At 44.6% G+C, this 14,773-nt stretch overlaps 2 protein-coding genes across 2 annotated transcripts in view; one reads left to right on the top strand and one right to left on the bottom strand.

Moving 5' to 3' along the window:
* LOC115461786 (transitional endoplasmic reticulum ATPase-like) overlaps positions 1 to 2,789 on the bottom strand; it is a 54,327-nt gene extending 51,538 nt beyond the window's left edge. The window contains exon 1 of the mRNA XM_030191831.1: positions 1,568 to 2,789. Coding sequence (XP_030047691.1) covers positions 1,568 to 2,789 — 1,222 coding nt within the window. The remainder of the gene's footprint in view (positions 1 to 1,567) is intronic.
* Positions 2,790 to 4,867: 2,078 nt separating this feature from the next.
* LOC115462811 (aldo-keto reductase family 1 member A1-A-like) overlaps positions 4,868 to 14,773 on the top strand; it is a 77,472-nt gene continuing 67,566 nt past the window's right edge. Inside the window, exon 1 of the mRNA XM_030192828.1 lies at positions 4,868 to 4,981. The gene's annotated coding sequence lies outside the window, so the exon portion shown is untranslated. The remainder of the gene's footprint in view (positions 4,982 to 14,773) is intronic.

Raw genomic sequence — 14,773 nt, 5'->3', positions numbered from 1 at the left:
TGCCTGGAGGAAACTCTCCAAACAGTGTCACCCCCTGTCCTCTCCAGGTCCCTAAAAACTCAGTTTTCTCTCCCGCGGAACTCGCATTGCCAGTTATTGACAATAGCACAACTAGTCTCCGGATCTTGTCCCAATGGCCCAGTAACACCCTCCAGATTTGTCTCAAATGGCCGCAGCAACACACTATTTTTCACCGGAGGTGGCAACCCCCCTCCCCCCCCCCCACCCGAGTGCAATAACCAGCTCAGGGACCATGGTCTAAATACGCTTGTTCCCCTTCATATCGGTATTATGTAGATGTGCCCAAGACCCCGTCTTTCACATGTCTTATCAAACAAGCATGATTTATAGTCTTTCAATCAGGCATGCCCAACCCGCCTCCAACTGCGTCCCATATACATGACCACCACCTCATTTTTTATTTTTTCCCCGCCAGCAAAACCGTGCTACGTGCCTCTGCAAAGCCCTCAGAATCTTTAATCATCAGTTTAATTGGTAGAATCTGTAGTACATACAGCCATTTTGGGAATATAATCATTTTGATACAAGTGTACTCTGCACATAATGACAGCGGTAAAAGAATCCATTTTTCCAGTTGTGCCTTAGTTTCTCTAAGCAAGCCTGGGGCATTGGTTTTATACAGTTGTGCTGGGTCCATTGGGCATATGGATCCCCAAGTATTTAAATACCGTATTTGCTTGGCGTAACTTTGTCTGACTCCATATCTCTTGTCCTATTCCCTCATGTGCTAGGGCCTCCGACTTCTCTAGATTCAACTTGAACCCCGAGAAGTCTCCATATTCCTGAAGGCTCTCCATCAGCTGCTCCAGTGATCTCCGGGGCTCAGTAAGCAACACCAGCAAATCATCTGCAAAGGCTGCAGTTTGAATTCCTGGTCTTGAATTCGTACTCCCTTGATATCTACGTTGCTGCCTATTTCCCGCAGTAATGGGTCCAGCGTCAGCACGAACAGAAGTGGTGAAAGTGGGCAGCCCTGTCTTGTTCCCCTACCTATGTTAAACCATTCTGAACACAGCCCATTCACGTTGATTCTCGCCCTGGGATCTTTATATAACGTCTCTATTGCCTGTACAAAGAACCCCTTTATGCCGTAAGCCTTTAACGTCGCAAACATGAAGCCCCAGTCCACTCTGTCAAAGGCTTTTTTCGGCATCAAAGCTAATTAACATGGCCCGCGTGCCCTCACTCTTCACTCTCTCCAATGCCCCAATTATCCGTCTCAGATTTTTAACTACTTTCCGGCCTTTCACAAAGCCCACTTGTGATTTCTCCAGCAATTCCGGCAAAAACCGAGCCAGTCGATTCGCCAATATCTTTGCTATGAATTTTGTTTCTGCGTTCAGCAGAGATATAGGCCTGTAAGACTCTGGCAGATGTGCTCGCCTGCCCGGTTTCAGAATGACTGTTATATTAGCCTGATTCAAGTGGCTGGGCATCTGTCCACGCACAATCACCAAATTAAATACCTCCGAAATTATTTGACCAATTTCCGGTCAGAGTATTTTGTAAAATTCATTACCGAGCCCATCAGGGCCTGGTGCCTTACCAAGTGGGCTTTGCTTTAATACCCCGTCTACTTCATCTTCTGTTATTGCAGCATTTAAAATCTTTAGGTCTGCAGTATGCACTTTTGGCACATCAACACTCCCAAGGTATGCTGCACTAGGCTTCACTACCTCAGTTTGTGGCTTATATAACTCTTCATAAAAGTGCTTAAAGATCTCTGCTATTTTGTTATCTTTATGTTTCAATTCTTTTTGCCTATTTACTAATGAGATTACTTTCCTGGAGCCCACCTGCTTATTTATTAATTTCGCCAAGAATTTCCCTCCCTTATTAGCAAATTTATACAGCTGATATTTATAAAACACTGCTGATTTCTGGGCCTGTTGTTGTAATAACTCATTAAGGGTTTGCTGCGCCTCTAACAACCGGGCCCGCATTTCTAACGTCTGACTATGGCCATATTGTCTCCTCAAAGATACCACCTTCTTTTCCCACCTTAGCACCTCCCGCCTCCACGCCTTCCTCTGGAAACTGTTATAAGCTATTATTTCCCCTCGGAGGACCGCTTTTGCGGCTTCCCAGAAAAGCACTGGATCTTCCCTATGTACTTCATTCTCCTTCTGATATCGTGCCCACCTATGCAGTAGTTGCGACTGAAACTTACTATCTCTATACAGGTAAGCAGGAAATCGCCACGAGAAGGTTCCCTGTGACTCTCTTTCCAACCTCAAGTCCACTGAGACCCAAGCATGGTCAGAAACCACTATTGGCCCAATCTTGGTCCCCATAACTTGTGTTAACAGCTCCCGTGCGATCAGTATGTAGTCAATGCGTGATAGCGTGGAGTGGGCTCTGGACAAGTGAGTGTAATCTCGTTCTAATGGATTTAGGGTTCTCCATACATCTACTATCTCCAGGGCCTCTTCCAGCATCCCCAGACCCCTCTGGCTCCTGGACAGCTCTCGTCCCGTCGGATTAGATCTGTCTAATCTTGGCTCTCTTACCTCATTGAAATCTCCCCCCATTATGATAGGACCCTCTCCCATATCCTGCACTCTACGCAAGAGTTGTCTATAAAATGACTTCTCAAAGTTATTAGGTGCGTATATGTTACATAGCAATAAAGGCTGCCTCTCTATTTCTAGGGCCACCAGGACATATCGCCCTCTCTCGTCCTTGATTAGCTTCTTAATTTTCACATGCAGTCCCTTGCGTATCAGGATTATCACCCCACCTTTCCCATCTACTGCTGGGGACTCCATAATTTCACCCACCCACCAGCGCTTCAACTTTTCATGCTCTTCTCGCGTTAGGTGTGTTTCTTGTAAGAAGGCTATTGTTGTTTTCTGGTCATTTAAGACTTTTAAGATTTTTTGTCTCTTTATTGGGGAATGTATACCCCCAACGTTCCATGTCACAATCTTTATTTCTGACACCTCTCAGTAGTAGCTTGACCTTCCACCGTCCGCTTCCAACTTATAACCACCCAAGAGATGTCCCAGCCTTCACCTCCCGGGCAATCCTCCCAGCATTCCTTCTCATACTCCCCCATTCTGCTGCTCCTCATCCATTTCCAACACTCATGCATCTCATTCATCCACATTCGTCCCACCCTCCTATCCCCCCCTTGTCCATTCCCCTTATACCTACCCTTCCCTCCCTTCCCCTCTCCGCCCACCCCCACCCCCTCTTCAACCCCTCTTACATACTTTACCCTAAACATGCCCTTAGGCATTACGACTTCCGTGTCCCCGGGATTAGGACACTCTCTTACTGCGCTAAGGGCTCCAGCCCTTTGAATGTCCTTATCACATTTTCAAACTTTATCATTAACTGAAAACTCATATGAGTCTTAACTTCAAACCAGCACCAACATATGCAATATCCATCTTGTAACCTCCTCCAGCCTTCTATTAGTGTGAATTCAACACCAAATCCGTCTGGCTCTGCTGGATCTGTTTCTTTCAGCCATTGTTCTCCCCTTGTTCTCTGCTCCCTGCTCTTGTTAACTTGTCAACGTATTCTCCAGCCTCCCTCACTTTGTCAAAGTATACCACTTGTCCATTGTTTATCACCTTCAGTCGCGCTGGATACAGGAGGCTAAATTTGTATTTGAGTCCAAACAGCTTAGAACAGATGGGCCCGAACTCTCTTCTTGCTGCAGAGACCTTCAGCGAATAGTCCTGGAAACATAAAACTTTCTTGCCTTGATACTGCAGCTGTTTCCCGGCTCTTAGGCTTTGTAAAATCTCTGTTTTATGTGCATAGTTCAAGATCTTTAGTATTGCTACCTGTGGCCTGTCCATATTTTCTCGCCGGTACCCCAATCTGTGTGCTCGCTCAATTTTCAAGTTACCAACGAGGTCTTGCTTCTCCACCGCTTCCGGCAGCCATTTTTCAAGGAACGTGCCTAGATTCTGTTCAGGCACACTTTCCGGCAGTCCAACCAGCCTCAGGTTGTTCCGCCTTGAGCGGTTTTCTAGGTCCTCTATCCGCGACTCCAATTCTTCCAGCCTGCCGATTATTTTCGGGCGCTCCTCCACCACCTTCCGAATCTCTTCCTCCGCCTGTCCCAGTCGCTGCTGCGCCTCGTGGAGCTCCGTGACCAACGTAGCCTGCCTCTCCTCCATCCCATCCAGCTTGTCCAGAATCAGTTGTAGTTTCTGCCCTACTGTTTGCTCCACCGCTGCCTTCACTTCTTCTGTAATTTCGGCGGCCCACAGTGAGCTGGGCGAGGGTGAGTCAGGGGCTCCTTTCTCCGCCATTTTGTTGTCTCCTGGGCGCGCTCGCTCTTTGGGTTCTTTCCGTCCCGTTTTTGCCGCCATCGCCGCAGGCCCTCCGTTTTCGGCCAGATTTCTGTTCTGGATGTTTTTATTTCTGTAGTCGATCGTCTTGCTGTGGTTAAGGACGCTGTTTACGAGCGCAGATTAATTAGTGTCCCGGAGCAGCTTCACCTTCCGTCTTGCTACTCCATTCCCCAACCGGAAGTCCAAACTTAACTCTATTTTTAAATAACTCATTGGTTTCAGCTACATTCAGTTCATATCTATCTATGAGTAGAACTGAATTCCACCAGAAGAGCACATTTCATTTGTATTTTTAAGTGCTTTCATTATTTCTCCTAATGCTATAGCAATTAGTAATTGTCACAATTGTAAGTCATCCTCAGCAAGATTTATTTCTGTTACATCTGTACATTTCCTCAGCTGGAACTTTCCACATAGGGACTCTTGCTGTCCTAAGCTCTTCTGATCGCACCCTGGTGACCTCTGTTTATCGCAGATTGAGGCAGGAAACAGCTCATTAATTAGTTACTAAAGGGTTAAGCTGGGGCTTGGGGTTTTTCCACACATATGATGGCTCAGACAGCCTGAGCTTGTGACTCGGGTCTCAGCACCGAACAGGAGACAGGGACGCCAATTACAGGAAGAACAGACGGACTTTTACATCTCGGGTATCAGCAACACTTATTGCTATGATTATTATTATTAAATTTTCTGTGGGGCTGAAAATGGTTTTGCACAAAGTGAACAGAGAGAGAATAGGTCAGAAATGCAATGGACGTTTTACACCAATCATGTGGGTGGGCACAGTGAGCAAGGGAAGTTCCTGAGTAAGAGAGCTTACTGTCTAAGTAGGAAGAAAGGCAGACAGAGAAGTGAGATGAGGCTAGAATTCAGTATAGTAGATCCAGGGCTTTTTTTGGAGGGGGTACTTGGGGGTACTGAGTACCGGCACCTTTTCCATTGTCTGCTAAAATGTGACCCATGGTCCCCAAGTTTTAATGAAAGAGCTCAGGCTCTACGCACCAATTCTACCTTGTCATAGATTCTGTGACTGGTTGTAGGGGGCCTGGCTATTGTGGGGTGCGTCCCTCAGTGATCACTCCAACCCTCATGGGTGGCCTGGCATTTCAGTACCGGCACCTTTTTCTCTAGAGAAAACACACTGAGTAGATCACAGAAAAGATGGAGCGGGGGAGGGGAGATCTGTGTGGGGTTTCTCTGTAGCAGGGGAAAGCCTAGCGCTCTGGAAAAATTTGAGGCTGGAAACAGCTACTCTGGGAAGATGTGGAGCTTGCTGGTGATATTCCATGTCTGTAATTTTGCACTTTCAGGGGGTGATTAGTGCTGAGTGGGTAAAATCCATCTAAGTGGTTTTTCAGCCCACTGACCCCCGGGTTCTATATATTGGTGCCTGAAAATCCGCACGGAAACTGAAGCATATTCTAAAACAATGTGAATAACTTGATGGGTTAACTAGCTCATCAGTGCTGTTAATTAGATGTTGACAAGCAATTATCAGCACTAATTGGCATTGAGATTTTTATTTTATTTGTTTCATTTGTATCCCACATTTTCCCACCTATTTGCAGGCTCAATGTGGCTTACATGGTACCGCAACGACGTTCGCCAGTTGCGCTATGAACAAATACAGGTGTTATTGTGGTAAAAGAAGGTTCATGTTTGGTAGATACATTGGGGAAGTTAGGGAGGGGGGATGAGGGTTAAGGTATGTCCATTACAGTCTTTGGTTTTGCAGTGTCGCAGGAACTTAGGTTTTTATGTTGGGTCGGTGGGGTATGCCTTTCTGAACAGGTTTGTTTGTAGTTCTTTCCGGAAACTTAGGTGGTCGGTCGCTGTTTTTATTATCTTTGGCAGAGCGTTCCATAGTTGTGCGCATAAGTAAGAAAAGCTGGATGCATAAGTTGATTTGTATTTGAGTCCTTTAGGACTTGGGTAGTGGAGATTTAGGTAAGTTCGTGCTGATCTTGTTGTGTTTCTGGTTGGTAGGTCTATGAGGTCCGTATATAATTTTATGAACCCGGGTGCAGACCTTAAAAGCAATGCGTTCTTTGATTGGGAGCCAGTGCAGTTTTTCTCGGAGGGGTTTGGCACTTTCAAAACGCGTTTTTCCAAATATAAGCCTGGCTGCTGTGTTCTGGGTGGTCTGAAGTTACTTTATAATTTGTTCTTTGCATCCCGCATAAATTCCATTGTGGTAATCTGCGTGGATTTACACGCACAGCTCACTAAGTGTATTCTATAACATGGTGCACCTAAATTCTGAGTTGAAAAGTGGGCGTGGCCATGTGTGGGGCGTGGGCATTTCTAAAATCTATGCGCATTATTATGGAATACACCCCTAATTTAGACATCAGGATTTACACCAAGTAAAACGTGGCCTAAATGGACGCGACCAAATTTGGTCGCATGGCAAAACATTCGGCATATTCTATATACTGTGCAGAGGTTTAAGTCTATTCTATAAAATTTAAGTGTACTTTAGCGAATATGCCTAGGCGTAATTTTTTCCCACATGGATTTTTCGGGCACCATATCTAGCCCAAGAGGCATTCCTAGGATTTTGAAAGAAAAACAGCATGTGTATATTGAAGTTTCAAACACATGGGATGTAAGTTTTATGCTTCCATTGGACAAAATACAGCAGCAGGATTGATTTACAGGCTGGGAAAGTACAAAAGAGCATCTCCCACTGTTGGATCTACATTTATTTTTTTAAAATTTTGCTCACACCTTTTTCAGTAGTAGCTCAAGGTGAGTTACATTCAGGTACTCTGGATATTTCTCTGTCCCAGGAGGGCTCACAATCTAAGTTTGTACCTGAGGCAATGAAGGGTTAAGTGACTTGCCCAAGATCACAAGGAGCAGCAGTGGGATTTCAACTGGCCACCTCTGGATTGCAAGACTGGTGCTCTAACCACTAGGCCACTCCTCCACTAGCAACATTCTGTGTAGAATCTCAAATAGTAGCAACAGAATTTCAAATAGTAGCAACATTCCATGTAGAATCTCAAATAATTTATTTGGATTTTGCTCACACCTTTTTCAGTAGTAGCTCAAGGTGAGTTACGTTCAGGTACTCTGGATATTTCTCTGTCCCAGGAGGGCTGACAATCTAAGTTAGTACCTGAGGCAATGGAGGGTTAAGTGACTTGCCCAAGATCACAAGGAGCAGCAGCGGGATTTGAACGGGCCACCTCTGGATTGTAAGACCAGTGCTCTAACCACTAGGCTACTCCTCCACCCCAAAGAATCTTTGGGGTTACTCTTTGGGGTTCTAAATGGAATGTTGCTACACTTTCATGGAATCTTGTTATTCTTTAGAATTCTAGAATCTTTATTTCTTTATTTGGATTTTGCTCACACCTTTTTCAGTAGTAGCTCAAGATGAGTTACATTCAGGTACTCTGGATATTTCTCTGTCCCAGGAGGGCTCACAATCTAAGTTTGTACCTGAGGCAATGAAGGGTTAAGTGACTTGCCCAAGATCACAAGGAGCAGCAGTGGGATTTCAACTGGCCACCTCTGGATTGCAAGTCTGGTGCTCCAACCACTAGGCCACTCCTCCACTTTGCATGGGCGTCTTGTGTCTTCAAGATTAAAGTTCAAGCAAGCATGTATGATGTACAAAATGCTGTACGGAGATGGATCTGGTAGATTGATTAATTATTTAGATTTCCCATCATCCTTTTCCTCAGGTAGATCAGAACACTGTTTGAAATTAAATTGTCTCTTAAGGGTGTTCGGAAGAAATCCATGCTAGCGCGTTCCTTTTTACAACAGGGAGTTAAGCTTTGGAACAGACTGCCTTTAGAAATTCGGAGAATAACACGGTATTATTCCTTCAGGAAAGTGTTAAAGTCTTTTTTGTTTGATGAGAAAGATGCTTTTAGTTTCAATATATTAGATATGCAAGTCTGTAATTAATGTTTGAGATGTGCAATTCATGAGAGAGATTTTTATTTTTTTAGTTTCAGTGTATTAGATATGCAATTGTAGACTGTCCTGAAGAAAGACTTATTGTTTGTGATCTGCTTAGAATCTCTTTTGAACTTAGCAGAATATAAGAATCATACAGTGTAGTAGCCTCCTAGCATAGAAAAACACACATATACTTTCTCTGCATAACCACATGTGGGTAGTTTTTGTTGTTACATTTGTACCCCGCGCTTTCCCACTCATGGCAGGCTCAATGCAGCTTACATGGGGCAATGGAGGGTTAAGTGACTTGCCCAGAGTCACAAGGAGCTGCCTGGGCCTGAAGTGGGAATTGAACTCAGTTCCTCAGGACCAAAGTCCACCACCTTAACCACTAGGCTACTCCTCCACTGTTGCTACTATTTGAGATTCTACATGGAATGTTGCTATTTCACTAGAAGTCAGCCCTTGCAGATCACCAATGTGGCCGCGCAGGCTTCTGCTTCTGTGAGTCTGACATCCTGCACGTACATGCAGGACGTCAGGCTCACAGAAACAGAAGCCTGCGCAGCCTTCTACATGGAATGTTGCTAGTGGAATAGCAACATTCCATGTAGAATGTCCAATAGTATCTATTTTATTTTTGTTACATTTGTTCCCCCGTGCTTTCCCACTCATGGCAGGCTCAATGCGGCTTACATGGGGCAATGGAGGGTTAAGTGACTTGCCCAGAGTCACAAGGAGCTGCCTGTGCCTGAAGTGGGAATCGAACTCAGTTCCTCAGTTCCCCAGGACCAAAGTCCACCACCCTAACCACTAGGCCACTCCTAGTGCTTGAAGATCAAGTAAATTTGTGCTGCCTGAATAGAATGTTTGTACTCCGTCAGGTGATTTATTGAAAATGTGCCCCTTAATATAAATGCAGATCAGTGTGGGCATCTTTAATCCAGACCACCACAGCTGTAACTGCTGCTGGAGCTTTTAAATCAATCGCAAAGCCATAGTTATTCGACCACACTTTTAAACAAGATGCAGATCCATTTGATTGCCAATGTTGTTGAACTCGGGCCTATGTCCTCCTGGTGGCATCATGCCTTATTGCAACTGATCTTAAACAAATCGTTCTCTCCTTGTGTCCGTCTACTTCCTTCTTGAAGTTTCCATGAAGCTGACGACCAGAACTGTGTCACCGGGTTTTCCTCCCTAGAGGAAGCTACATGTCTGCATGTGACATGTTGCAAGTCGAAAGCAGAGTGGATGCTGATCTGATGACGGTTAGCTTTTCACAGGGAAGTCCTAGGCTAGGGAGGAAATTAATCAGGCTATCAACTGATGATCTTCAAGGGAACAGGGATTTGGTGGAGCACGGTAGTTCGCCCGATGACAGCCAGAAGGGAAGCACTCAGACTTACAAAGTTCCATAGGTTATTTATTTATTTATTTATTACATTTATATCCCACATTTTCCCACCTATTTGCAGGCTCAATGTGGCTTACAATGTTCCGTCATAGCATTCGCCATTCCAGAGTAAAAGATACAATTGGTGTTCCATAGAGAGCATGGTTGACATAATGGAAATTAAGCAGGCAGATATAGTAAGAGAACATAAGATGGAGTGGTGATGTGTTACTATTTGTAACTTTGTAAGTGCTTTGAAAATATGCCTAGTTGTAACTTTGTAAGTCTAAATGCTTTGAAAATACACCTCTACATATTCTGGTTTCCCTGATAAGAGCTGGTGCTCATTTTCAAAGCATTTATTTTAGTTACATTTGTACCCCACGCTTTTCCCACTTGTGGCAGGCTCAATGTGGCTTACATGGGGCAATGGAGGGTTAAGTGACTTGCCCAGAGTCACAAGGAGCTGCCTGTGCCTGAAGTGGGAATCGAACCCAGTTCCCCAGGACCAAAGACCACCACCCTAACCACTAGGCCACTCCTCCACTAGCAACATTCCATGTAGAAGCCTGTCCTTGCAGCCGCGCAGGCTTCTGTTTCTGTGAGTCTGACATCCTGCACGTACATGCAGGACGTCAAGCTCACAGAAACAGAAGCCTGCACAGCCTTCTACATGGAATGTTGCTAGTGGAATAGCAACATTCCATGTAGAATCTCCAATAGTATCTATTTTATTTTTGTTACATTTGTACCCTGCGCTTTCCCACTCATGGCAGGCTCAATGCGGCTTACATGGGGCAATGGAGGGTTAAGTGACTTGCCCAGAGTCACAAGGAGCTGCCTGTGCCTGAAGTGGGAATTGAACTCAGTTCCTCAGGACCAAAGTCTACCACCTTAACCACTAGGCCACTCCTCCACTCAAATTTAGGCTTACAAAGTTCCATAGGTTGTTATTTGTAACTTTGTAAATCTAAGTGCTTTGAAAATATGCCTCTATGTATGCTGGTTTCCCTGATGAGAACTGGATGGGAGCAGTCTGGTAAAAGGGATTTGTGCTATGTTTCTTGTCATGTTATTGCTAAGTTACAGATTCACAGGGCAAGGGTTGTAATGTTCCTGCTGCCTGGGCTATGGTACAGCTGTCTGCAGATACATTGGTTAATTAGTTATTTTTCCATGGCAGTGGTTACTGGAAGGGTGAGTGACTTGGAATGGACACAGGGAGCCTCTCATTACAGGTCACTGAATCATAGCTGTCTCAAATGAACAGTGACCAAAACCTTTCTCCATCTGCCAGCCCTTGGGGGAGGGGACCACTGGTGATCAAGAGTCAACAGTGTCAGTGTAGCAGATACATCGAGAAGGATGAGGATAGATCTGGCCAGGAACAGTCATTGGAGTCGTTAGTAAGGGCTGTTTTAGTTGAATGTAGAAGGTGGAAGCCAGATTGAAGTGGATCAAGAATTGCTTGAGATGAAAGAAAGTCAAGACAACAGCGGTGAACAGCACGTTTGAGTAGCTTGAATAAGAAAGGGAGGGGGGAGATGGGGGCAGTAGTTGGAAGGGCAGGTAGGGTCCAATGAAGGCTTTTCGAGGAGTGATGTAACTACAGAATGTTTGAAGGTATCAGGAATAGTTGTACTGGAAAATGAAAGATTGAGAATATGACAGAGAGGAGGGATGACAGTAGGAGAGATAGTACTGAGTAGATGGGTGAGAATAGGATCAGAAGAACAGGTAGAGAGTTTGGAGGTGAAAAGAAAGTGTGCAGTTTCCTCTTCAATGATTTCAGGAAAGGAAGAAAAGGAGGCAGGGGTTGAAGGAGGGTTGACAGAAGAATAGACTGAAGGAAGGAGAAGTGGAGGTGACTTGGTTGAGAACTCAAGGTTAATCTTGTGAACCTTGTCATGGAAGTACCCAGCCATAGTCTGGGGAGAAAGTGAAGGGAGGTTGGAGGTGAAGGCGGTTTGAGTAGACAGTTCAGTGTGGCAAAGAGATGTTGAGGGTTTGCGCCAAGAGTTGGTCAAATGGAAGTAGTAGTCCTGTTTGGCAAGTGAAAGAGCAGACTGCAAGGAGGTCAGAAAGAATTTGCAATGTATGAAGTCAGCATGGGCATGGGATTTTAGCCAAAGGCATTCAGCAGATCATAGGTAGCGGATTCTAGAGGTCAGCCAAGGCTGGGGTTTGGTACATCTTACAGAACTGGGAATGAGAGAAGCAAGAGTACGACTTATATTCCGTCAGTGTCACTATGCTCATATTAGCCCTCTCTTCAAGTCACTTCATTGGCTCCATATCCATTTCTGCATACAATTCAAACTCCTGTTATTGACTTTCAAATACATTCACTCTGTAGCTCCTCAGTACCTTTCCACTCTTATCTCTCCCTACACTTCTCCAGGAGAACTCCATTCATTGGGTAAATTTCTCTTATCTATACCCTTCTCCTCTATTTTTTTTTGTTACATTTGTACCCTGCGCTTTCCCACTCATGGCAGGCTCAGTGCGGCTTACATGGGGCAATGGAGGGTTAAGTGACTTGCCCAGAGTCACAAGGAGCTGCCTGTGCCGGGAATCGAACTCAGTTCCTCAGTTCCCCAGTACCAAAGTCCACCACCCTAACCACTAGGCCACTCCGCCACTCCAGACTCTGTTCCTTTTATCTTGCTGCACCATATGCCTGGAATAGACTTCCTGAGTCAGTATGTCAAGCTCCATCTCTGGCCATCTTCAAATCTAAGCTAAAAGCCCACCTTTTGAAGGCTGCTTTTAACTTCTAACTCCTATTCACTTGCAGTACCCATGTCTGTAAGTAATTCCCTTTTCTCTTATTTGTCCTGTTTGCCTGTCCTGATTAAATTGTAAGCTCTGTCGAGCAGGGACTGTCTCTTACATGCTGACAGGTCTATGATCAAAAGCCCCGTGCTGTTCCAAACAGCACTCTAAAAATAGCACTGGAACAGCGCGGGGCATTATTAGGCCTCTGATCAGAGATAATTGCATGCAAATTTAAGCACGCAATTATCTCTGATCATGGGGTAGAAGTGCGGGAAAATTGTGCCTGAGCATGCGCTCAGCACAATCCTCCCGCACTTGTTTGACAGGTCTGGGATGGACCAGGGGCTGTTTGGGAAATGTTGAGGGGACTCTCATAGACTTGTTACCTTAAAGTCATGATATCTTAGAGTATAACCTTGGCACACCAATCACCTGAGGTCTCTATTATTTTTATGAAGTCTCTTTTATTGAATAAATCACAGATAATTTACTCACAGACAGATGTTCAGAAGTGCTGCTCCAGGGCACAGAGACTCCTTCATCTGAGAGCTGTTGGAGGTGGAGATCTGAGGAGAGGTAGCTTTATTGCAGGGGAGAGAGATAGTTGACAGGTAGAAATGGTTCAAAGCTGGGTGGCTAGAATGTGTGATATCTCATTAGGGAGGAGATATTTTCAAGGTAAAAACCCAAGTTCGTTGCGGGGAGTTCCAGCAGGACCAAGCTGTCTGGGCCAAGATGGTGAATGCCGCATGGCTGAAGGGACAAAGGGGTGTTGAGGCTTCACACAGGCTCAGGGAGGAGCAGATAGAAACCAATGGGGACAGAGCCTGCCACCGGGTGGCAAGGGAGGTGCTAGAGGACAGCCCTCAATTGGAGGGAAAAGTCATGCCTGGCTGACCTTCCAGGACAGAGATAGTGAGAATGACCAGAAAATGATAGCAGGAAGACAAAAGAGCCAAGCTTGGCAGAGAGAGCGAGGAGGTCTGGGCAACCTCACAACCAGTGGTAACAGTTCTTACACAGCCAAGCAAGTGTGGTTGCATTGCTTGTGAACTGCATTACACACAATGCCTTGCTCATGTACCTTTGCAGAGTGAGAACTGCAGCAATGATAGTCCTTAGAAATGAGAATAACAGTAAAAGCATTACACACATTTTAGGATCACGTTATAAACTAGTGCAAGGCTGTCAGAGGACAGAACAATGCCTCTTGGGATCTGAGCACTGGATCGATGACCTTATGATCAGGATACTAAAAGGAAACTTTACAAGCAATGCAGAAATGTAACACTTCTGAAGTTAAAATGATCAGATACTTTGAAACTAACAAAAAAGGACTCAACAAATGTAGCAGGCTGCCAAAAGATGCTTTGAGTTGCAGATGGAACATTGTAGCCCCTTCTCCAGAAAACAGACGTTATGCCTTTCTATATAAAAATTTTTCTGCCATCAGCACTTCGCAGCCAGCTATAAGATGACTGACCGTTTCCAGCTGTTTCTTACAGAATCATTCACAAAGGAAAAATATTCAACATAAAGGAATCCTTCACATGCTCATCTTCCAATGTGGTGTATATCATTCAATGTAAAAAGTGTGAAGAAGGGTGCTACATTGGAGAAACAAGCCAGATGTTAAAGAAAAGATTTAATTTACATAGACATCATATGAAAAATGCCAGTGCCAACCAGGATATCACCTCTGTGGGGCAGCACTTTACAAAACCACAACACTGTATCAATGATTTTATGGTGAGAATACTAAAAGGTAACTTTAAAACAATACAGGATCGTAAGACCTTTGAAGTTAGAATGATTAAGTATTTTGACTTAAAGATCTGGGTTTTCTAGCCCATTATCAACCATAAAATTCTGTGCTTTGTCACCCTCTTATCACCATGCATATCTCCCTGTCCCTCTCCTAACCTACCCCACCCTCTTCCTGTGAGACTGTCATTGGAATGCTTTGATGTTTCCCTTATATATGCTATTATTTATCAATATTTGCTTATTGCTGGTCTGACAAAGAAGGGTTATCTTCGAAAGTTAATCAAAAAGTGTATTAAGTTAGTCCAATAAAAAATGTATCATCTTATTTTCTATGCTTTATTTTATTTTATTTCTATTGATTACCTTTAAAAGTGGACTAACATGGCTACCACATCACTTTACAGAATACAGAATCCACAAATAGGGCAGTCGGCACTATCCTGCTTATTTTCGAAGGAGAAGGCCGGCCATCTTCCGACTCAAATCGGGAGATGGCCAGCCATCTCCTAAACCCGGCCAAATCGGTATAATCGAAAACCGATTTTGGCCGACTTTAACTGCTTTCCGTTGCAGGGCCGGC

This window comes from Microcaecilia unicolor, chromosome 2, assembly GCF_901765095.1.
Source record: "Microcaecilia unicolor chromosome 2, aMicUni1.1, whole genome shotgun sequence".
Lineage (NCBI taxonomy): Eukaryota > Metazoa > Chordata > Amphibia > Gymnophiona > Siphonopidae > Microcaecilia > Microcaecilia unicolor.
The sequence above is the reverse complement of the archived record's forward strand: the minus strand, read 5'-3'. Positions and strand labels throughout refer to the sequence as shown.